Genomic DNA, 23519 nt, shown 5'->3' with positions numbered 1-23519 from the left:
AGATGTGCCTGAGATGAGTTTGTTCATTGTGTTTTATCGTATTTGTGTCCTTCACTCCTGTGATGGATCTTATTTGACTTAAAGGATCAGTTTACCCGAATTACAAAAATAATGCATGCACATTTTCTCACTTCCCCCTCGTGATGTCTAGCAGTGCACATAGTTTCAGTTTTGTGTTTTCGAGTTGTGACAGAGAGGAGATTTCTGCCTCCACCTAATCCACCTGGGAGTGAATCCACAGACCTCGCTGTGAACTATTGTCACTGTCAATTTTCTGCCGAAAAAAAAAAAGTCCCTATGAAAACTGTTGACAGTGTGCTCTGTGGATTTTCCAGAGGAACGGGGACATTGGAAAGAGATGTTGCTGCTGAATTTCTAAATGTCATTTCTCAATGCTGTGAATCTCACAAACAAAACTCCATTCACCTCCATTGTTTTGGGGTAGCGGCTGAAACCTCAGAGACAGATACCTCAAAACCTGAACACATAAAAGCAAAACTATGTGCATAACTGGATGGTGGTGGATGCAAAAAACATGTTTTTTCTTGTGCAATCAGGATGAACTGATCCCTTATGCTCATGCATTATTTTGCTCTAAGCTAGGTAGCTGGCCCGAGCTAGTTAGCTGTAGCTGTTAGCTCACAATTTCTCTAGTGTTTATTTGCATATATTTTGCCGAATTGGTGCCACTGAAAGCCAAATTAGCTATTATTAGTTCATGTTTCCCTTTCATGTACAGACAGCAATCACTGGGTAGCTGTAATACTGAGGAAAGCTTAAAAAAAAGATCTTCTGAACTTCTATTTTCTGTAGTTTTTAATCAGATTTACGGATGTTTATGTACAAAGGACGTCATATTTAAAAAAAATTTAAATTAAATGATATTCTCAGCAAGTGTAACTCAATCTAAACATATATCATGCTCAGATTTGTACAGTGCACATTTGCGAATCATGCCTCAAATTTCCGCTCTGTGCTTTCAACAATTTGAAAATGTCTGCGTTCAAACGACTGGAGATAGGGTTGAAAGAATGGGTTGAAAGTGTGCACTAAACAGCGACCCACCACTATGAGGTTCCACATGCGGGCAGCTTCGGCCACCAATGTGGAAACGCCGCTGCAGCCGGGCATCAGGACGATCTTGATGGGCTCGGTGTAGAGAAGGTCATACAGCAACTTGGTGGCTTCTCCTGGGTCACACTGGAAGGACAAAGTGACAAGGTGTTAAATGGATGGACGAGATGAACAGATGGGTGGATCAATAATAAGGAAGAGAAAATAATTGAGGTGATGGAAAGAGAGAGGTAAAGGGGGAGAGACGGAAATGGAGGAGCCACAGGGAGGAAAATGGAAAAGATAAGGGTGAGCGAGACAGATGGAATGAGAACAGAGGGCGAGGAAGAAACAAGTAGGCAATGAAGTATGGGAGATGGAGGCGACTGTAAGGAAGAAAACAGAAGAGAGAAGATAAAGGAAAGGGAAATGACAGAAGTAGCAGGGAGCCACAAAAAGGCCAATGCAAATGTTAAGAGAAAAGACAAGAGGGATAAAGAAAAGGACAAGCACGGGAAATGGAAAGGACAAAACAGACGAGGTCAAGATAAAATTAAGGCAAATGGCACGAAAGCAGCAGAGAGCAGCAAAAAGAGCAGATGCAAATGTGAAGAGAAAGACGGGGCCGGAGGAAGAAAAGAAAAGAAATCACGTTCGTGTCCGAAACACAAGCATCATCAAAACACAACACGCTGTCCACAGATCAAGACATAAAAACAGAAAGACAGGCAGGACCAAACAAAAGTGAGCCTGACGAGCAAAACAGCCGCCATCACAAGTCATTACAACACCCCAATGAAGTCATTTGCGGCATCTAGGTGGTGAGAGTGTGGCTGGAATGATCCATCACTGCTCTGTCAGCCAGATAGCCCATCACCGCCGCGCCGCTCATCACAGTCACAGATAAACTAACCTGACACATCTAATGATTCGGCATGGAAGAGGAGATATGGCTCGGCTCGCAAGCGCAAACACACATGTGCACATTTTAAAGAACACACTCCACGTGAGCGTCACAAACAATCACACGGCGGCCGGCGACCCTGATGGGGTCTGAATGGTCTCTTGGTGGCAGATTTTTTTCTGAAGACGTAATCACCACTCAAGAGGCGGGAAAACGTGGAATAGCTGAGATTCTTATTGAGTGATGTGTTTCCCATTAACTTTAGATTGGGTGGAATTACAGAGGTGTCACGCCATTGCAGAAAAAGCCAGGATGTTTACATGCACCGGTTGATTCAGTCTGAACCTCATTAAAGCAGAGCTCTAAATGTTGACTTTCTCACATTAAAGTCTGTGTGGTTTCATTTACTTTTTCCAAATCAACCTTTGATTTATTGGGCCACAGAAACACCTTCAGGACATGTTTCTTTAAACATGTCCATTGTAGAAAACCAAGGTCACGGTATCTGTTCAATTCAGTGGGTGCTCGAAGCCCACTGGGAAATAAGAAAGTGAGGTGACCATATTGGGAGAAAAGGGCTTAGCAGACAATAGACACTGTGAGCTGAGCCTGCGTCCATTCCCAGATGAACATTTGTTTGCACTTCTGGTCTAATAATTAACAAGTGTACCATGACTTTCAAAACCAAGACCACTGCAACCAGTATGATTCATCCTGTCCATGGGCTTACCATGGTGAATCCTGGGTGGAGTTCAGGTGAGCAAGCAAGAGCCAACCAAGTGAGATAATCTTCATCATGCAATGAAAAAGCTGGGACTTTGATTCAATCCTTCATGTTTGTAAACCATTCACTTTAAAGATCACTCCACCAGTTTATCACTGCACTCCTGTAACTCTGCTGGACTCTCGCTGAACAGTTTAAAGAAGAAAGGATGAAAATTGATGGAGCGGAACCAGAGAAATCCTGTCTTTATTCCATGCATTCTTCACTCTTGTCAAAGACTGCCGCCTACATTACCCTTAATGCAACTCAGCTGAAGCTCCGTCTCAGATTGGGGTGTGTTATGCTAGTAGCGGCTAATGTAGCCTCGAGCTGCTAGCCTCCAGCAGAGGTCTGGTGAGCTCTCTTCTTTCTACCCCCACACCTACAGATGTTATTCATTTTCAAATGTCTTAAACCCTAACTGGCGCTGACTCGTGTGACATCACTCGAGGACATTTATCAGACCACAGAAGACTTTATACAGCTTCTTCACATGCAGTACGGTCACTTCAGAGTATAGGTGGCAGAGGAAGCACCATGAGAGCTAGCTTTTGCGTGTTTGTACTCACTGACCAACTCCAAAGCTAATCTATACATGAATCCCATCACTTATTGACATCAAAGGATTGTCCTAACTTGACTAGTTTGAATAATTAGACTTGAAGAGCACGCCTCACTGAGTGTCCACGCACTGCTGACCATCTTCAGCTCACTGGATTACCAGCATTAATATTGACTGGGAAAGCAGCCTCACAATATTGATGTCATATAGGAAAAGGCAACCATGTGCGAGGCAGAGCCGTGAGGCTGCAGCTTTTCCTTCCGATCAATCGCAGCACCAGCTGATTTCACAGATCACTTCCTGCTCTCTGGTGCTCCTGGTGTAAAATCTCTCTTGCCTCTTCCTCTCAAAAGAAATGGTTGTGTTGTGTTGGTGTGAGGGAGATGCAGAGTGACGCACAGGCCGTTTTAAATACTCCCTTTCCTGAAGGTTGTTTGTGTTCTCTGTCACTGTGGCTGTGGGCTGGCTGCATGCTGAGAAGAAGCTTGTTAGCTTTCTGGTGTTACAGTGTTTTAACTATATCCTGATGAACGGAATTTCAACGCCTACGCTGATTATCTTAGAATTATTTAATCAATTTATCATTACCATCCAACATCAGAGCTTTTCATAACAGCTTGCTTTCATACGTTTTTCATATTACTTGAGTAGAAATTAGAGAAGAGTGCAGATTCTGAGCTTGTAGAGGTTATTTTAGCATTTTATATCAAGACAAAGAGCTACTATCCATCTACTTGGTTAAAGCAACATTATTTTGCTACATATTATCTTGCTATTAGATACAAATAGTTTACAATGTTCGATATGTTTTACTGAATGTTTTTTTTTTGGAATTGGAATCAAACTGGCAACAGTGTAGGATGCCAAATGTAAAGACAGCTATAGAAGCCATCTTGGCTGCTGAGCTTCAATTTAAAAAAAGAAGAATTACATTTGAATGTTTGCTGGGAAAGTATAATGGCATGCATTAGTGAGAGAATCTGTTTTACTTGGTTGTAAATCAATGCCAAACCCGATCAATAGTGGACAAACAAATCTAAAAAGCATTAAAATCGCTCATTCATCACACATAAAATAAGTCTCCCTTGGATTTCCAATGTCAGAATGTGCTTCAGTTTGCAAGACTGTGGAACAGGCTGCTGAAATAAATGTCAATTAAATTAAATCTAACCTCCTAGGACCTGGCGTCCACATGTGGACATCACATTTTGGGTTGTCTATACCACAATACTAGATTTTGCTCTACAAATCTAAAACAAATGTCCTCATATATGGACATCATTTTTCTCAGAAACTACATCACGTAAAAAGATAATTCTTTATTTTTACACTCATCAGGTCCCAATCAGCCCAAATAGCAAAGAGAAATTAAAAATGCATGCCAAGCAAGAGTTCGGGTCTTAGGAGGTTAAAGATATTTTGTTATTCAATTAAAACCTTTAGTGGTTCATGAAAGTGCAAACAGAGGAGCTTGAAAAACTCTGTTGTCTTCCAGTCATTGAATCATGAAGCGGGTCTATTCTCTAACACAGCCGCAAAACAGCATCAGACGCCATAGTTGAACCTTGCTTTCATTCAAGGGTTTCTGTGAGCGCAAGGAATGAAACCTATGGCAACAACGTGGAGCAGTAAAGGTGAAAAAGCACACCGTCTCCCTCATGAAAAAAATAGAGAAAACAGGGGTGTTGGCAGGTATGCAATAAAGGCTGAGGAATCTCCGTTATTCTTGGAGGTCTGTCTTCTACAACCCTCTGGGGTCATCGCCATTTCCACTTTCATTTCCAGCTCTCCTTGGCTCATGAGAGCGCCAGGTTTGACGGCCCCAGTGTGTGCGTACACAGTCATAAAAACGCACTCGTACGGCTCCACGTACACACACATGTGACACAGCAGCTCCACCTCTGTCGCTGGCCTTGGTGCTGAAATTCCCCAAGCCAATATCGCGCTGACGTTAACGCGCCAATGTGGCCTTTCCAATCAGTCAAAGCCAGCTCGAGAGAAACTCTGAAAGAAACCAAAGGCTCCCAGGGCTGGGAAGAATGGGAGAAGATACTGGCTCGTCATATTACATTCTCTAATTACACTCCAGATTGAATAATATAAAAAGAGTGTGAAGAGGGGATAAGATAAGGGCCTGTGGGACAGCCTATGTATTGAATCTCAAAGCGTGCTCGGCTACATCTCCTAATTTCCTCATAATTACGTCTGGCACCCCACTCCGGGCTTGTATGCCAATGGACATGCATGAGGACCAGTGATGAATACTGGTTCTGCCACAGTGGATGAAAAACTGTTTCATGGCTGCCAATTAAAATAAAGGGCGGAAGTGAGGGAAGCACCTTGTTTCACCATTTCTCTGTTTCTCCACTGTCTCACTCCATCACTGTTAATAATTGATCAAAGTTTGCAGTCTCGGCTTTGATATATCCATGGCAACGGCCTGCGCAGAGAGTGTGTGTCTGCACGTACTGTGTGTGTGTGTGTGAGTGTGTGTGCGTCCGTGTGTGTAGATCTCAGAAGGCTGTAAATAGTCTGATGCTGTCGCCAGAATAGCCAGAGAAACAAGCCGTTCTGCTACCACAGGGTATCTGCATCCATTAAAAGGACAGGCTGGGATTAAGTGTTGAGCTTCATGAATATTGTATGATGTTGAACAAGCTGAGGACATCGCTTGATACTCCCAATCCTAATGGTCACGGACTGGCGTGTGCGTGTCTGTGTGTGTATGTTTAGGCACCTGTTTGCCAACTTTAATGCACATCTCGTATTCACCACTGCTGTTCGGCTTTAAAGACGCAATAAAAGTTGCTCATCATGATAAATTCGGGTCAAGAGTGTCTACCCGCATAATTACGCTTCTCCAGCCTTGATCTTGAGATGCAAGCAAACAAAGGGCCAGTTCCGCCCTTGTCCTAATCTCACAGTTAAACAGAGAGTTCACAAGCTGGAGATTTGTTCTCTGACCAAACAAGAATGAGGTGTGAGCCGTAATAATTGGATGTAAATATGATAGCCAATTAATCCCTGTCTTATAATTGCTTTTCTGAATCTGGGAGGGTGAGATCCTCATTGCTATTCCATCCAGGTGAAAAATGTTTGCAATCAGAAGGTAAAAACCTTATTCCAAACACACTATACCCACAGCAGGAGCAATAAAATCCCCCCTCTTGACTTAATTCAAGGAATTAACCGGCGTCATTCAGACAATGTTATACCAGCCTCTGAGCTCTTCTATTCAAAGGATCTGCATCTATTTCTCGAGCCCGAGGCGCCAGCGTCTCCTGAAGCATGAGGAGTGATGTTTTCCAATCCCTATGAAATCTGTTCATGCAATTGCTTTATCTTTATGTTTATGGCGGCTACATCTGCAGCTGCCTGCTTCACTACACTTGTAATCAGAGGATGCGCACGCACACGGACGCACATTTGATCTGTTTAGCGTTTGATTGCAGAGAACAAGGTGTGTGCGTGGCAGAATGTGGACAGCCATGCACTGTACTATGGGCTCTGCATACATCCAGCATATGAATTTGCACACATATTTTCACAGAGCTGAAACCTTATTTGTTTCTGTGGTTTGCTTCAAGAGTAACTGTGTTGCCATGCCAACTCTCCCTCTCTCTCTCTCACACACACACACACACACACACACACACACACACGCACACGCCCATGCGCGCACACACACTCGCTCTCTCCCCCTGCTATTCTGTTTAACAGGATTCCAATGCAGAGCCGCGTGCACCAATCAGAATAAAGCTCGTAGCAAATTTCTAACCAGTCCCAGTACAGTTAACTGTTTGGTGCCTCGGCCACTCTCCAGGCATCTGTCCTGCAGCGTGATTGATAATAACCCTCAGGAGAGGAGAGGAAGGGGGGGATCCAGTAATTGTTTTCATGCGTCTCCCCTCATCCCCTTGCTGAGAAAAATGGTTCCTTTTGGGGGGAAAAACAAACTTTGAGAATAAGAATTAGGATGCAAATAGAACATTTTTGTACTACGATAAATAATGCGCTTTTTTGATGAAGTCGGTGTGGTGGGTGGTAAACTGGGGCAGCGAAGGGAAATCAAAGCAGTCGGGGGGGCGGATATTGGATTTATAGTGGTTGATAATGCTGACATTTTAAAATACCACCATGATTAATGATTGATGAGCAACAAGCGGGAGGTGTGTTTGTTCATTTAGCAGAGACCCGCTCTATACATGGCACGGCAGCCCCCTTTGTTAAGCAGAGGGAGGGTTTGAGGGTTACTTATCAGCGGGCTGACCTTTTCCGAAAGCGGCTCTTTGAGATCTGTGACTTGGGAAAAGGCAGGTGTTCCCAAAAAGGCAGCCTGTCCTGTTGTCATGGCAAAGTGAAATGGACTACACCTGCCTCGACTCTCGAGGAAACCAGGGTGGAAAACAACAGGAGCGGCGTAAAAGTCAGAAAACATCGCTGGATGCAGGAGGAAGCGTCAACATTAAACACCACAGTGATGACAAACAGGGTCAGGTCCTCCTCATGCTAACTGCAGAGACAGATCGTTTGGTCCCTCAGTGGCTGACAACACACATCACTTTAAGTGCGCACCTCCTCTGACTCTCCTCCACATGCACTCACCATGCTGTCGTAGTGGATGAGCTCCAGCTCGTAGTCGGGCAGGATGTCGCTCCTGTTGTTCACCAGGTCCAGGGCCATCTGAGCGGAGGGCATGCACGCCTGACCGCCCGGCCAGCCTCCGCTCATGGGGAACAGCGCTCCGATGTACAGCTTCTTCTTGCCTGCGGACGGCCGTGGACACAGGAGGAGAAAGACGATGAGAGACGCCCGGAGGAGCGTTGCATGCCCGCGGGTTGCACGAGCTACCCGCGTTGGACTTCTGCACATTACCGGCATGGTTCAAGGTGAGTTGAACGGGAGCGAGTTGGCCTCGGTGCCGCAGCGGAGGCGAGCCGGGCTACGCTTATTTTACGTCCGAATTTTGCAACCAAAATTGAAGTGAACTCAACACGTGTCCGGCTCCTTCAGGCTGTTCGGAGTGTACGCTGAGCTTTGCAGGGACTGAGCAACCCAACCATTTACTTTTAATTGCAAGTGTTTAGCGGATGGACTAAATAATTTAGTCATCGTATAATTTAGCATAATGCATGGTTAATTGTACATGGCGTGCTGGATACTATCGGGACAAAGTCACACACAGTTCAGTCAGCCTTGACTTCGCAGCGATCGTGTGAGGACACGGCGCCGCTCGCCGAAGGATGCTCATCGGTCAAGTTTCAAAACGAACCTCGATCCTGCAGTCCAACTCATTTTTATGCAATTCCACACATTTGGCACAGCTAAACTAAACTAAACGCGTCGCTCTGTGCTTGCAATCAATCATCGGCATTGGACAGCGCGTCCTTCGCTCACGACATGCGCGCAAAAAAAAAAAAAAAAAAAAATGCAGGACGAGCGTATTAGAGAGGGGAGTCCGCGCAGAGCACGTCAACCGGGTCAAATGAGTGAGGCTTGGGAGCCGCAGCTAAAAAAATAATAAAAAATAAAAGAAGAACTGGAGTGTGAAGTGAGAGATGAAGCAGCGGAAATAGCGGGCTACATCTCCCCCTTCAACGCAGCCGTATTCCAGCAGATGAAACGATTTGCCGCGGAAAAGCGAGGCGCGCCAGAGCTCTGCGACTGATCCACTGCAGCACCGGCTGGCTGAGTGTGAGAGAGAGGAGGGGGGGGGGAGTGAGCTAGGACTGATCTGAAATGTATGCTCTGAGAGAGAGAGAGAGAGAGAGAGAGAGAGAGAGAGAGAGAGAGAGAGAGAGAGAGAGAGAGAGAGAGAGAGAGAGAGAGAGGTTGGGAGGGGGCTCTGGGCAAAATTCTCCTCAAAGATTTTCTAATGAGTTACACGCTGAGCTTAACTTAAACAGCACATCCTTTGCACAAGAGTCCCACACAACCTCGTTTTGTCACATTTCCCTCTTTGCATTTGGCCTCTCACTCCCACCAACTCGCTGCAGCTGCTGGCTGGTGCATCCGGGATCAATTTCTGATCAATGTATCAGTACGAGCGGGTAAATAATGGCCTTACACGCGTTAGAGGCCAATTTAGAAATAAATACCAGAGAGTCCAATTTGGTTTTCTCCAATTAAACATGGCATTTGTCTTTTGCAGGTCAAGAGGGGGCTGGTTGAAATAGCAGAAATCAATGCCACAACATCGATGATGAAGGATTCTGTGGTATTGATTGGCATCATGATTTGACAGCTAACATGAAGTAATCAAGCTGATGTTGAAAGCAGTGATGTAATGCACGAATCTGTTCCGCTGTTCTGAATATATGATGTTCCTTAACTCCTCAGAAAAGTTAAATAACTCGTTTGCTATTAGTTTTCAGTTAATACAACACCATGCAATCATATGTCGTCACAATTCAATTCCAATAAATTTGATCAACAATTGATCAACATGAAAACTGGGCCAAAAAATAAATAAATAAATAAATAAAGTTGTTTTTTGTCTGGATTACATACAGCTAATTTAAGTATTTCATTATTAATGAATTTTAATAATGAAAATGTATATAAATATTATTTAATTAATCGTTTTGTCTATAAAGTGTCAGAAAATAATAAGAAGCACAAGCTGGTGTCTTTAAAAAGGTTGATCAGTCCAAAATCTAAATATTCAGTTTACATAAATTGTCAAAAATTAAGAAGTTCAAACTCGATAATGTTTGGCATTTTTGAGAATTAACTCAAACAAACGAGCTCTGTGAGGCGGTGCTTTGAGGAAAATGCTAACGTCAGCGTGCTAACATGCTCACACTGACAATGCAGGTACAGTGTTTAGTATGTTAGCATGCTAATGCTAGTTAGCAATAACCCCAAAGTGCACCAGAGTCTGATGGGAATGGCATTAATTCTGCAGGTGTTTGTCATAAACATTACGGGGATGTCTACACCAATCCATCCAATAGTTGAATAGTGAATAAATGTCAACTTGCTGGTGGCGCTAGAGGAAAACTCAGAATCATTGAAATTAAGAGGATTCAACCTCTGAGGACCATGAATGTCTTCAGTGAATTTCGAGCCAAACCAGTGTTTTCAGACATGTTAGTCTGGACCAACGTCACAGACTGTCCTCAGCAGAGCCGACGCTGCGACTGAAAACACTGATTCCCCTCCCAGGACCTGCACGATCAGCTCTAGTTATTTAAATGCTGCTGAAGCAACGTTGGCATGTAACCTCGACATCTGAAAAACTTTCAGTCTCAGCCAGATTTTGCCTTCAACTTCGATGCGGCTTGACCTGCAAATCAATAACTCCATGCTTATGGGGCTCGCACACAAGAGCCGTGTGATACTCTGCTCTGTAACCACCTCTGCTAATCCATAGACCATTTCATTTCTGCCTCCCCTCCACGGCCAAGTCTATAAAATGGTACAGAAGCAGCTTTGAGAAATCAGCAAAAAAATGTGGCCGGCGGTATCAATCATGGCTGATTTTATTTGCTTTCATTTCGGTGGAAACAGTGATGTATTTAGTGTAGATGAGGGAGCGACCGGCCTCCCTGCGCACCTGTTTGAGCCCCCTGCTCACATCCAGCGCAGCCTCTACAGTGTTTGTAACGCTGACACACAAAGACCACGCACACACACACACACACGCACACCTTCTGAAACATAAACATGTACGCACACAGAATCACCCACGATGGCCTTTAAGCCTTTCTAGTCAAAGCTGAACGCTCATTTAGCTGCTTTTCATCTGCGTCCTTCTCTGAAATGAACTCTCGACATTGTTGGAGATGCGTCTGCCGACATCATGTGAATCATGTGAGGAATGTTCCAGCTAAAGGTTAACGACATGTTATCTGAGAGGAAAAACAGAAGGTCACTGCATTGTCGGCAATACTTTCTGCTATTTACAATGCAGCCTATTTGGATTATTGAATACGTTTTTAATCCATTTTAAGCCCATGTTGTTGCAATTCCTGTGTAAGCGCTTTAATTGCAATGTAATGTTAGTGTTAAAGTTCCCCTTTGAAAATTACTTATGGCAGCGATTGGGAAGAAGACCATTATTTCTCCAGTCTAAATTAAAATCCCTCTGTAGTTAGGCGATGGAATATGACTATTATATAACCCTGGTTCATTACCCAAATCTCATTATCTGGATATCTCCATGTAGCAGAGAGCTATTCAGATCCAGCTGCTAACAAGCCCTCACAGGCTGAGGTGAGTGAGTGATCATCTGCTGGCATTTGCCTTCCACTTCCACCTCCTCTTCCTCGCCGCCACCCCGTGACCCATCCAACGCACTATCAATTATTCAGCCGTGAACTTTATGTGCTGTTTCGCTCCATAAGCCTGCAGCCAACACAGGCAAGGCGCACCAGCATCGGGTTGTACAGCGTTAACAACCCTCATGTTGGCAAATGCCACATTCAGAGACGACATTAGCTGTGGTAAAGCCTGGAAAAGATGCAACGGAGACGTGAGCGCGGTAACATGTTGCTGAGCTGCTTTAATGAGGGCCTTGCACTGTATATTTGCGCGTCTGCAGTTTGCACACTGGGCATCCTTCAGGATAATGGCCTGTTTCTCTCTTGGCAGATGTGTTAGTGGGAAAAAAAAACTATTTTGAATGTTCCCTTTTTAACACAATCCCCAGATTATGTTCTCCTCCACCTGCAGAGCCCATTTTATTCAGGGCGCAATCCAAATCATTGTGAAAAGGCTCCGACAAAATACATTGTGTAAAAATCAATCAGACTGTTTCAGTTCCCAAGACGCTGATATTTTGTGGACGTAAGGTTTTTCCACAGTGCTGACGGTACAAGTCATAGTCTTTGTGCAGAGATCAGACTTTGCTCCGAGAGCATTTCAAAGTCCATTCTTTGCGTCTGCTTAACTTTGAGCACCAGGCGGTGAAAACTCAGGCCCCATTTCGACATTACGATTACGGGATTATTGGAATGACAATTTATAGCAGCATAAATGTTGTACAGCATTGTTAGGAAAATCCAGTTCATCATGCAGTAAAAACCTCTAACTTCAATACAGTATCATCATTACATAATTTGTCCAGCAGCAGCAGCAGCAGCAGCAGCACACTACGCACCACCTTGTTTCCAGCACTCTGCAGCAGTGCACTTATTACAGTAATATATCATGCCTGAGGATCAGGGTGGAGGGGAGTTAAGAGTAATAAGTTCATTGTTCAACTGTAAATATCCTTTCACGAGGGCATAACTGTGCAGCTACATTTGGTACCCAATGTTTTATTGTTATGAGTATTACTATGAAAGAGGAATACCTTCTCCTGTGTCAGTATCAGTGAGTCAGTATTCATCAGCTTTAAAAATCCATTACTGCCATGTGCACGGCTGGAGTTCACATTCCCATCAGGTGAGGAGCGTGGATACGTTCTTCTTTTTAATTCGCAGCTTAACTTTTTGGGGCTACCGCAGCTCTCACAGCAGCTGCTCTTAAAGTGCTAACAGATTGCCTGGTCGTATGTTTTGACATCATGCGATGCTCTACAGATAGCACACAAAGCAAGTTTGAAATCCCAGTGACACAAACCGCCTTTAAATGCTGAGGATGGCAACGTTTCCTCTTATTTTCCTGCCCAGCTACACTAATACTAGTATTGTCTGTGTTGCCGAAGCCTGATATAGTTTATCCTTTGTGCCATAGAGCTCCATTGTTGTCAACAAAACAATTAAATGAATGAGACTTCATGTGCCTTGATGACGATAAACACACTAGTTTATAGCTGCTGCTGCAGCTGCTGCTGTAAACACTCACTGGTACACAGAATGTGTATTAATCCACTGCTGAAATGAGCCTCCCCACAAATACAGTTTTTATGCATGTTTGAGTAATATTTGCCAATAATTCAATTAAATAACTACCAAAAACGAAACTTTGGGGCCACATGTCCATCCATAAAAGGTGCTGGCTAACGATTATCTGCACAGAAAGACAAAAGCATACTTGCAAACTTTAATCACATTGACAATCATTTGATTTACTTGACAGGCGCATGGTGTTTTGACTGATGTTTGGTTTTGAACGAAAAATAAGAAAACTTTGACTTAATGCCTGTTAGCGCTGCGCTGTGCAAAAATACAATAATCTGCAAAGATTAAATAGATTCTTAAATTGAATCATCTAAAAATATAACAGAGTACATGTACATATACTGATGTTTATATGTACACATGCACACATGCAGAGTTTGGATGGAAACTGTGTTAGCTTGTTATGCCCTGTTTGTCTGCTGCTGTCTTTGTATTCACTGTGTAACCTCAGTTTTGTTATACTGTACTTGGAGAAAACAGAAACTAGAGATGTAATCCTACTGAATTTGCACACACACTCTCACACACACACACACACACACACACACACACACACACACACACACACACAGGGTAGAGCAGACACAGACAGGAGCAGGGTATTAACCTTTCTCCCGCTGAGGAGGCAGTAAGTGGGTGGTGATGGCACATGGAGTGGAGAGAGAGAGAGCACAGCCAGAAGGAGGTCAGTATTGTGACTGTAGATGGAAATTTCTATTTGAGGAAACACTGTTCTCTGCTGCTTTGTTAATTATGTGTTTGTCAAGTCTGTCCGTGACATTTGGAAAGTTTTTATCAGCAACTTATGGGATTACTTGCATAAAACTATATATCAAGTTTAGTGCTGCAGAGAGTGTGTGCGCACGCCAGTGTGAGCGTGTGTGCATGTGTGTGAGCAGTGTTTGGCTTATGAGGGGCTAGGATAGGCCTATGCCTAATTCATTAGAGTAACACTGCAGCGTTGTGAGTCTTCCAAGGATCGCAGCGAGCGTATGATTCAATATCTGGCCAATTCCTAATGTGGTGACATAACTGTGCAAGAGGGTGAGCCACCCTGCAACAGTAACAAGTGCATTCATCATCGTTGCCAGGGATCAAATAAAATGGCTGTACTTGTACTTGTTTTTTTTGTTTTTTTTGACCCTTTATTTTTTCAGGCAAGGATGGATTAGCACATTAGTTTGTTTTCAGAAATGCAAGCTCATGCATTTTTACCCTCCCAGCAATAAGACCCACAGTTTTGCAGAGGCTGGCTAACTGAGCAGAATATTCCACACCTGCTCATATTTATACCTGCATGGTGACAAACCCACAGCGGCTCTTCTTATGAGAATAACCCTCGCCTTCTCAAAATCCCCCACAGTCTTCGCAGAGGGCAGAGGCAGAGGCAGAGCAAAATTGATTAGCAAGAACGTAATAAGAATAGAAGAATTTTTATTAAAACTTTGGAATTGAAATTAACTTAAGACATAAAGGGGTGAGTTTGGATGAGCTGAGATGAAAATGCTACCTTACTAATGATACTATGAGCAAATTAAATAGTCTTAATCTTCTCTTTCAGTGCTTTGATTCATAAAAGAAGGATTAATACTCAGGAATAGAAAAATAATGTTCCTCACGCTATCGGCTGGAGAGGAACCGACAGAAGCGCTGTCAGCCCTGTGTGTGTGTGTTCTAATATTAGATATGAAAACTAATTTCTTTAACTGAGTTTACAACTTTAAATATGAATTAAAACTATAATCGTGTTTCTCACTGCTGAAAAATGTTTAATTGGATGAATTGTTCTCAGAAGAAATTTCCTTTTCCCCAAGAAGTCAGATCCAGCCGGTGTGGGGACCTGATCTTTCTGTTAGTCACGTCGGTGCTTCAGGCTGCTGCTGCCCTCTTGTGGCCACAGGGCACACTGCATCAGCAGCACAGTATGCCAAGCCTTATATGAAGCAGAATTTAATTAAAGGATCAAAATCTATGTGTGCACAGTTGCATAGAAAAAGGCAAGTTTAATGGTCCCCCAGAAGACAAAAGACTGTTAGATGACACTGATCCTCCACGTTTTATTATTACTAATTTTATGATGATTTAATGGCGTCGCTTTTGGGTGCAACGTCTTTCCTTTCTGATTTGTTTTTTCTGGCTGATATTTTTAAAAAACACTTCAACGCTTGTTTGCACTGGGCATTTCATGCACTGAGCTTGAGAGACAGAAGAGAAAGTTCTTGTAATTTTATATGTAAGTTCATGTCTCACAAGTGTTTCACTACAGCCACTGTATGTTTACATGTCATGTAAATCCATGTAAGCCGGGCACTACGTGATCATTAGAATGAAAAAACTCCTACCTGTGTAGTTTCTGTCATCTTTGGCCGGCAAACACAAAAAGAGAAAGAAGAGCATTTGATTAAAAAACACAATTCAGGTGGAAACAGAAGAGTTAAAAAGAATAAATGCATCATTTCTGCTGTGAGTTTTGATTAAAAATCCTGATGTTTTCGATTCAATTATTCACCTTTACAATATGTAATCTGCAAAGATTTGGTGCAGTAAAGCTCAATATTCAAACTATTTCCTCCACTAGATGGCAGCGACACAACATTGTAGTGATCCTGAGACGTGCACTGGTGGTTAGATACTGAGCAGGAACAGTGTGAGATATTATGTAATCCTATCATGGTTTACAGGAATGACATAAAAATAGAGAAACCATTAAATCTCATATAGTTACAGAAACCAAAAAAAAACCTTAAACAAACAACACAGGAAATTTAAACCTTCGCAGTGCACAATACAAGTAATTATTTACAAATACGAGTGAGCCATCAAGCATTAACACGTCCTCTAGGTTTTTCTATTATACAATAATTAACCTACTTTCAGCTGCAGTCCAACGGTGCTGATAATTCCCTCTTTCATCCATTTTAATGCTGTCATTCCCATAGCAACTTTGGCGGTTGCCATGCCAACTCATCTGATAACCAGCTGGCAATCTCATATCTTTCAGTTCTTTGTTTCATCTGTGTTTTTTGTTTTGTAAATCGTCATTTATTTTCACTAATTTGGACAAATCTCTTCAGATAGTTGACATGCCAACGGTTGTAACTGAGAACACTCTTCTCTCATCTGTGATATCACACTCTCAGTGTAATACTCATGGAGTATTGATCCTGAGCACAGGTGAGCGTACGGGGCATCAGGCTGTCACTCGTTTACTTTACCTGCCTGAGCCAAAGGTACAGACTGCCCTCTGTGGATTACACCTTGATTGGCTGGATCATTTATTGCCAAGCAACCGTGCCTCACCGTTGGGAGAGCAGGTGTTTGTAATAATCTGTCATCTTTAAAGCCTGATGTTCCCATTTTTTGTGGGGCAGGCGACAAAAGCTAAGTGAGCCACGTTTATGTGATGAAATGGCACAGGATGTGTTCCCTTAATGTGACTACAATGTACATTTCTGCCAATAAAGATTCAGTTATTTAGATAAATTTACTGGTGCAGCAACTAACGATCATTAAGAGATTCATATGATGACTATAAAATATCAGAATATAGTTAAAAAAAATGCCTCTTAGAAAGTTATGAGAAGCCATTTCTGATTGATGAATAATTGCTTTTTTTATCTCATCAACTCAAAGACATTCAGTTTAGTATCATATCAAAGGAAAGTATGTAATCATGATGTTTGAGAAGGTGGAAACATTTTTTCTGGAAAAATTGACATAATAATTGAAGGAACTAATTAAAATAGTTGCAGATTGTTAAACTATTAATGGATCATCCGTACACACATCTCTCTTCTGAAGCATTAAACTAAAAATTGAGTACATTGTAACTCCAGATGATGATTCTCATAAAACTAAATCACCAATATCACTTTTGGAAGCATCTTAATGTTTTAATAGTTTTCTTTACTTATTATGATGGATAACATTAATTTATATGGTATGAATATTCGCTCTCGCTGATTGTGCACTGAATTCTCTTTGCTAGCATCGCTACCCTTCGACTGGCTGTGGTTATAATGTAAAATTAATTACTGTGCTGTTGCCTGCTGAATGTCCCTCAAGACAGGAAAAGGCGTCCCACCATACAGCGTTGTCTTAATTGTACTGTAATTTGAAGCTTAGTGTAAAATCTCAGTTAGTCATACTGGCTTAGACACTCACAGAGGCAGGTAGGCTTAGGTGCGTCCCACTTTCCCAGTTTAGTGCAGTGGCTGATGTTTCTGCCCTCCAGGATGAAGCCGGCGTGGCAGCTGTAATGGAGCACTGTCCCCTCCACGGGGGGCCCGGGTGGCTTCACCGTCACCCGGCCGTTCTCCAGGGAAGTCCACACCCGCGGGCACAGCAACACTGGGGATAAGACGGACCACAAAGGAGTAAACAAACATTTCTCAGGGTCAAACGTGCGTTGGAAAGGAAAGAAAATAGTGTTGTTGGTTGTGGTCAAAGAACCAGCGCAGTTTGGCTAACTGGCTAGACCAAACAGAACAAGATGTACACAAAACACTGACATATTATCACCTGATAAGGTTGTTATGGTCAACATGTTAGCTTTCATTCTCCTATTTACAGCACATTTACAGAGAATTCATTTGGAGTTCAGTTTCTGGGCACTTGAGTTGCTAAATGCTCCAATGTTCACAAGCTAGCTGCTAGCTTTGTCGCCAGGTTCGGTGGATTTATCAGAACTTTTTAGCTAGAAGCAACTTCCTGTTGCAAGCTGAAACAAGGACGATATTAGCATTAAGGCTGAATCAAAAAGTAGAAACAAAACAAGAAGATGAAAAATGCTAAACCGCCTGGTGGAGCTGAGAGGAACCTGCACTCCTTTCTGTTGCCTCAAATAACTAACTAAAGCCAAACTTATCACAAAAATGAGCACTTGAACATACAGCATGACAAAAACTACCTAAAATGTCAGAAACCATCAAAAATTATTTTGCAAACGCTTCAGTTTTTGTAGTCAGTGTGTGTCCTTATCCCTCTGAATGTAATTTTATGGTGAATGAAAACCCAAATGGCTCACACCGTGAGAAAATGGACATCATCCCCTCCAAATGGATCTCTTGGACGTGGTACAACATGCTATAATACTCATATTGTTACTTGACTCAGTTGCAGCCATTCATGAGCTGCTAACAGTGAAATTTCATTGTTTCAGCCTCTCATTAGAGGTGTAGTCATGTCAAATTTACATAAGCTTTGGGGAGAAAACAAGCTTTACTGAAGGACAACAAGACTAAAAGCTAGCAGCTCTGTAGTGTACCGTAGTGCTTTGAGCTAAATGCTAACTGGCTAACATGCTTACAGTGCTAACATGCTGACATTAAGTATGTTTACCATAGTTTAGCATGTTAGCATGTGAAGTACAGCTGAAGTTGACGGGAATGTTATTAGTTTTTCCAAGTATGTGCCATAATAGTTTGCAAGTTATCTATGAAAGATTAACACCATTAGAAAAGCAATCACAAACACCAGCCTCAGTTACTAAAGCAATATGTTAAAAATGGAGGAGATTATGTCTGCACCCTGAGCAGCTCTACACATACATTTAACTCAGATCCAAAACAGGCTAAATATAATAAACATGATGCATTGAGAAAGTTACTGTGATGTAACTTCAACTGCCCTACAAGCCTCTTTAATCCAACTAAATATGAGTTAGTTACCAGTAAGAAATATTTTAGGCTACACTTTAGCCCATATTTATATTAGCTTGCCTCAGTGTAGTTTAACAGTTGTGCTCTTGACAAAATGGCCAAGCTCTTGAATATAATTTGTTTAGCTGCCGAGTTTGTTGAATCTTCCTCCCAGCATGTGAGCACATAATAAAACTCCAATCTGCACATTGCAGCTTGCGCTCTTACATAAGCCAGAGAAAACAAAAAAGAGAACGTCCTCCTGGGAAAAACAAAATTCCACTGATGTTAAATGTGAACTGAAAGAACAAAAACAGAGATATAAGAGGGATTTGATTGGATTGCTGGCCTTATTCTGAGTATTTGCAGAGGCACTGTAGATGTGATCTGAGAAGAAATTACATTCAGGCCCTCACGGCCCGATAAGAACAGTTTGGTTTGCAAGCAAAGTTTGCAGCAGTTAAAACATGTCGAAGCAGGAACGCAATTTAAATCTAAAAATATATGACAGATTATACATCATACGCACAGATACCGCATTAATATGTATGAGATAAACAATTCTTTAATTATACTCTAGATATAAGCTCCCCAAAGCAATACCCAGCACACATCACAGATGAGTTACATTTATTCATTTATAAAGCCCTTCATTAGGCACATATCGCAGTGTTTGAAGACAAAAAAAGCTAATCAGCAACACACAAGATACGGCACAATAACGAACCTATTCATAGATCAGACACAAAGTGTTTTACAAGCTCTGGGTAGTGACGTATTACCTGTACAGCAAGAGAAGAATAACTGAAGTGATTTGCGACCATTTGAGAAAAATGTGAGACAAAATAATCCCAGCTCAAAGGTCAGCTTACTAGCTTTTTTGAAGCTTTAAACGGCATTGTGCAGTTTTCATCACTAATGGCTCAGTGGTCCTATATGAGGAGCTCCAAGTCCATGTTGTGACCGGTTTTGGTGTTAATTCTGTTCATATCAGGGACCTTAAGGTGCATTTGAAAGCTCCAGAAAAACTAGTTAGTGAACCTGTGAGTTGAGGTTATTTTGTCACCCGCTCTGTTCCCAAGGTCAAGACGCACAATTCAACCAAAAGATTGTGGGAACATCCTTTCCATGTCGACTGAAGTCAGTAATGTTCCTTTAGAAGAAGTTTATTTCCAGTATAAATCAATTATTTAAAGAGATATTTGTGTGACAGTGTGAAAGGTGTCATTCACAGTGATGAGCCTACAGAGGATCATCACCTAAATCTGCAGCTCCTCTCAGCTATACAGAGCTTTATAGTGACTTTTGGCTCATTATTTAGCTTCAACTTTTACTCTTTTGTTTCACTGTCACTGCTCTCATAGTGCAGTTTCAGCCTGAATTCAGCAAAAAAAAAGCTCATCAAACCTCTGTACACTACCTGCTCAGCACCAAACAGCAGACAGGCAAAGTTAGCATCTAGCTAGTGAACACAGCGAAGCATTTAGCAGCTTAAGAGCCAGATATTTCCCGCAGGAGAGCAAACAGAGCTAAAACAGAGTGAATATTGGATATACATATGCCAGATGGCCAGAAACACGACTTCAAATGAATGCTGCTCATTCATTGCAGGATGTATAAATACACAACTGTTGGCTAAAGAGTCTGCTACTGAACTGAAAAATGGTGATATGTCAATGTTGTTTTCACAACTTGTTTCTAGGGACCAAAAGAAATCAGATATCGCAGATTTTAAAAGAGGTAATGCAGGAAACACAGCAATAAAAGGCTGTGGTTTCGTATCATGTGAGCTCCATTTAAGATTGCATCACGTCACTGTGTATTTTCATGTTAGTCTTAGATGATAAAAGTGACTCCAATCCCAGTTCTTAAAAGAGTGAGAGTGGAGGTTGCACAGTATTTCACACTTTCCTGAGTGTGTAGTGTAAAGAAGGCGGTAATGTGCTGTCACAACGACTGAGATTTCATTTTATTGTAACTCTGGCTTTATTTTGAAGTTGACTAAGCAGACAGAATGCGCAAGAACTGTGTGGAAGAGGGAAATCTGTGATAAGATAAGGGAAGTGTAGAGGATAGGATAGAGAGAGGAGGAGAAGTAGGCCAAAAAGGTCTTACAACATCTGCTGTGCTGCGCCATGTCCGTCCATGTGCCGTTGGGTAAACATTTCCTGACCTTGGGTCCCACGATCACCCGGTTTCCTCTGCAGATATACTCTATCTCATAATCCACAGGCAGGATCTGCACACTGCGGATCTGTAACAGAAACATGGGCGGAGAGACAGTCATTAAAGTGTGATTGATGCTCCCTCTCACCAGTTTATCTCATTCACTTAGGGACCCTCTTCATTCTGTCTCAGTGCAGTAGACTGGTAGCATATGGCTGGGACAATGAAGCTCTAAGAGGAAGCTGATATACTGTCACACTCTGAACTCCACCTTCTCTCTTCTTTCATGTTGTGTGTGTACATCCAGAGCCATTTGAATGGCTCAGTTTTGGAGGTTTTTGAAACTGCATCAGTCTTTCCTTTATTCGGTTTTTGCTGCAGTACAGAATTCAATACAATCGTGTGAGCTTTAAAGTCCCCCTCCACTCCAGAAATGTATTTTGCTTCTCGTTACTTCACCTGGATGTTTGACCTTCAGTGTGCAGAATGGTGTGTCTGCAGAGTTTGGCACCAGGAGTCTGTTTTTATTTATCTGCAGAAGTGGGAAAGTTCTCACCTCAAATCTCAGTTTAACGTGTGCACCTCGGGGCTATGATTTTGCTGCATCACGACTAATTAGGAAGCCAGCCAATCATGGTTCAATATCCACCTTACACAAGTGCAGTGTGGACACTGGAAACCTCCAGTGCACAAATGCTGAGAATGGACTTTTTGTGAAACTTCTGAGCAATGTCGGTATATTCAGAGACTCTAGGGGCTGCAGATCTCACTCATTTGCCATTGGGTGACTCAGTACGAAGCCAAACATCGTTCAAACCCACAGAATTTTATTTTAAACTCTAACGGTTCCTAAAAGCTTTCCACGCATGCCAAATATATCAGGCTAAATGTGGAAAATTATGCATACATAATATTTGTAGATAATGGTGCAGCCATATATCTACGGTATCAGATAAGGTAGAATAAGATCATTTTTAAAGCTAATTAAAGGAAAAACTGTTGTGTTAAGAGTTTGACAAAGAATCTTCACTCAAAGCCCACTTGCTAGCCTTTTGTGGCACTTCATCAGAGGAGTGAAGCTGAGCAAATCACATCTGTTGATGATGAAGACCGTGACGTGCGCTTAAAAGTTCAGGAAAAAGATAAAAGTTGAATTTCCAAGCTTAAGACTGTCACTCTCAATGTGCATTAAGAAGATTAAGAAAGAATGCAGATGCCAAGATATCTGGGTTTAATGTCCAAAATATGGGTCATGCTACAAAATGCCTCAATCCTACATTTCCCATAATGCAGCCTGAATGTATCTCTTCATTTATCCGTCTATGTCTGGAAACCTTTCATTCTATCTCTGTGCGCGCTCTTTAATTTCATACTCTCTATGCATACTTGTTCATTTTTTAGTGATTCTCTCGTCTCACTGTGAATCCTTTAACACGTCTGCTTTATTGATGGCTCACAGCTGAATGGAAAGATCACAGGGAGATCTGGGTGTGACGTGACAGAGGTCAAAGGTTGCAGCTGATCCCGTGACATGGCTTTGGTAAGCACATGAGCCATCTGAGTCAGGAGATCGCTCTGTTGCCACTCATTGTGTATAACATGTCAACATATACTAAAACGTTGCTTTAATTAACGCAATAGGTCAACATTTTGGGAAATATGCTTCTTTGCTTTCTTGCAGAGTTAGATGGGAAGATTGTTAGCTTAGCTTAGCATAAAGACTGGAAATGGAGGGAAACAGCTAGCCTGGCAGGTAAGCAGATTTTGTTCCCTCTAGACAGAGCCAGGCTGGCTGTTTCCCCCCGTTTCCACTGTTTCTGCTAAGCTAACCGACTGCTGTCTGTAGCTTCATATTTAGTGCATTTAGATGATATCAATCCTTTCGAGTGAGCAAGAAAGCAAATATGCATATTTACGAAAATGTCAAACTATAAAACTTAACCACACTAATATAATAAAAATAACTAATATAATAATAATAATAATAATAATAATGTACAGAAAAATAACTAAATTTGACTGATGGTGTGATAATAATTAGCTGATATTGTGAAAACTAAAGGTATTCTCTATTTACAACATTAGACAATATTACTATTCTATCGTTAGCTAAAATATCGCTTATCATTTGATGTCATTATCACCAGTTGAGTTGTATTAATGTAATATCACCACTTTATTTCTCATTTCTCAACATAATGTTTTATATTTTAGGAAGAAAGAGTTAGCAGATGCAGTGTTAGCTACTTCCATTTCTGTAAATTATATTAGGAAAATCTTCATCTGTGGTTTAATGTGCCTGATTTGATAAGTCAAGTTGCAATTTAGTTGTTATGTTGTGATGCTGCCTTTGGATTCAGCGTCGTTTGGATTAATGTCGTTCCCTGTACCTGTTCTTGTGTCAGGCCTCTGTAGCGGATCCCCCCATCCCTGGGAGGCCGGATGATGGCACAGCCTGAGAAAATGAGAAGAGGAAGAGGAAGAGGAAGGAAAGAAGAAGGATGACAAGAACAGAGAGGGAAAGCTCTGTCTCCAGATCATGTAGATATATCACAGCACCATGATGTATTGTCAGTTTAACTGA

At 42.0% G+C, this 23519-nt stretch overlaps 1 protein-coding gene across 1 annotated transcript in view; it reads right to left on the bottom strand.

Annotated features, from left to right (window-relative positions):
* The window catches only part of gabbr1a (gamma-aminobutyric acid (GABA) B receptor, 1a), a 65557-nt gene that overhangs the window by 38623 nt on the left and 3415 nt on the right, over positions 1 to 23519 (bottom strand). The window contains exons 3-8 of the mRNA XM_070966402.1: positions 23326 to 23390; positions 20885 to 21023; positions 17295 to 17480; positions 15473 to 15490; positions 7888 to 8048; positions 1066 to 1200 (exon numbers count right to left, since the gene is read on the bottom strand). Coding sequence (XP_070822503.1) covers positions 1066 to 1200; positions 7888 to 8048; positions 15473 to 15490; positions 17295 to 17480; positions 20885 to 21023; positions 23326 to 23390 — 704 coding nt within the window. The remainder of the gene's footprint in view (positions 1 to 1065; positions 1201 to 7887; positions 8049 to 15472; positions 15491 to 17294; positions 17481 to 20884; positions 21024 to 23325; positions 23391 to 23519) is intronic.

The sequence above is a fragment of the Chaetodon trifascialis genome, chromosome 7 (genome assembly GCF_039877785.1).
Source record: "Chaetodon trifascialis isolate fChaTrf1 chromosome 7, fChaTrf1.hap1, whole genome shotgun sequence".
Classification (NCBI taxonomy): domain Eukaryota; kingdom Metazoa; phylum Chordata; class Actinopteri; order Chaetodontiformes; family Chaetodontidae; genus Chaetodon; species Chaetodon trifascialis.
The sequence above is the reverse complement of the archived record's forward strand: the minus strand, read 5'-3'. Positions and strand labels throughout refer to the sequence as shown.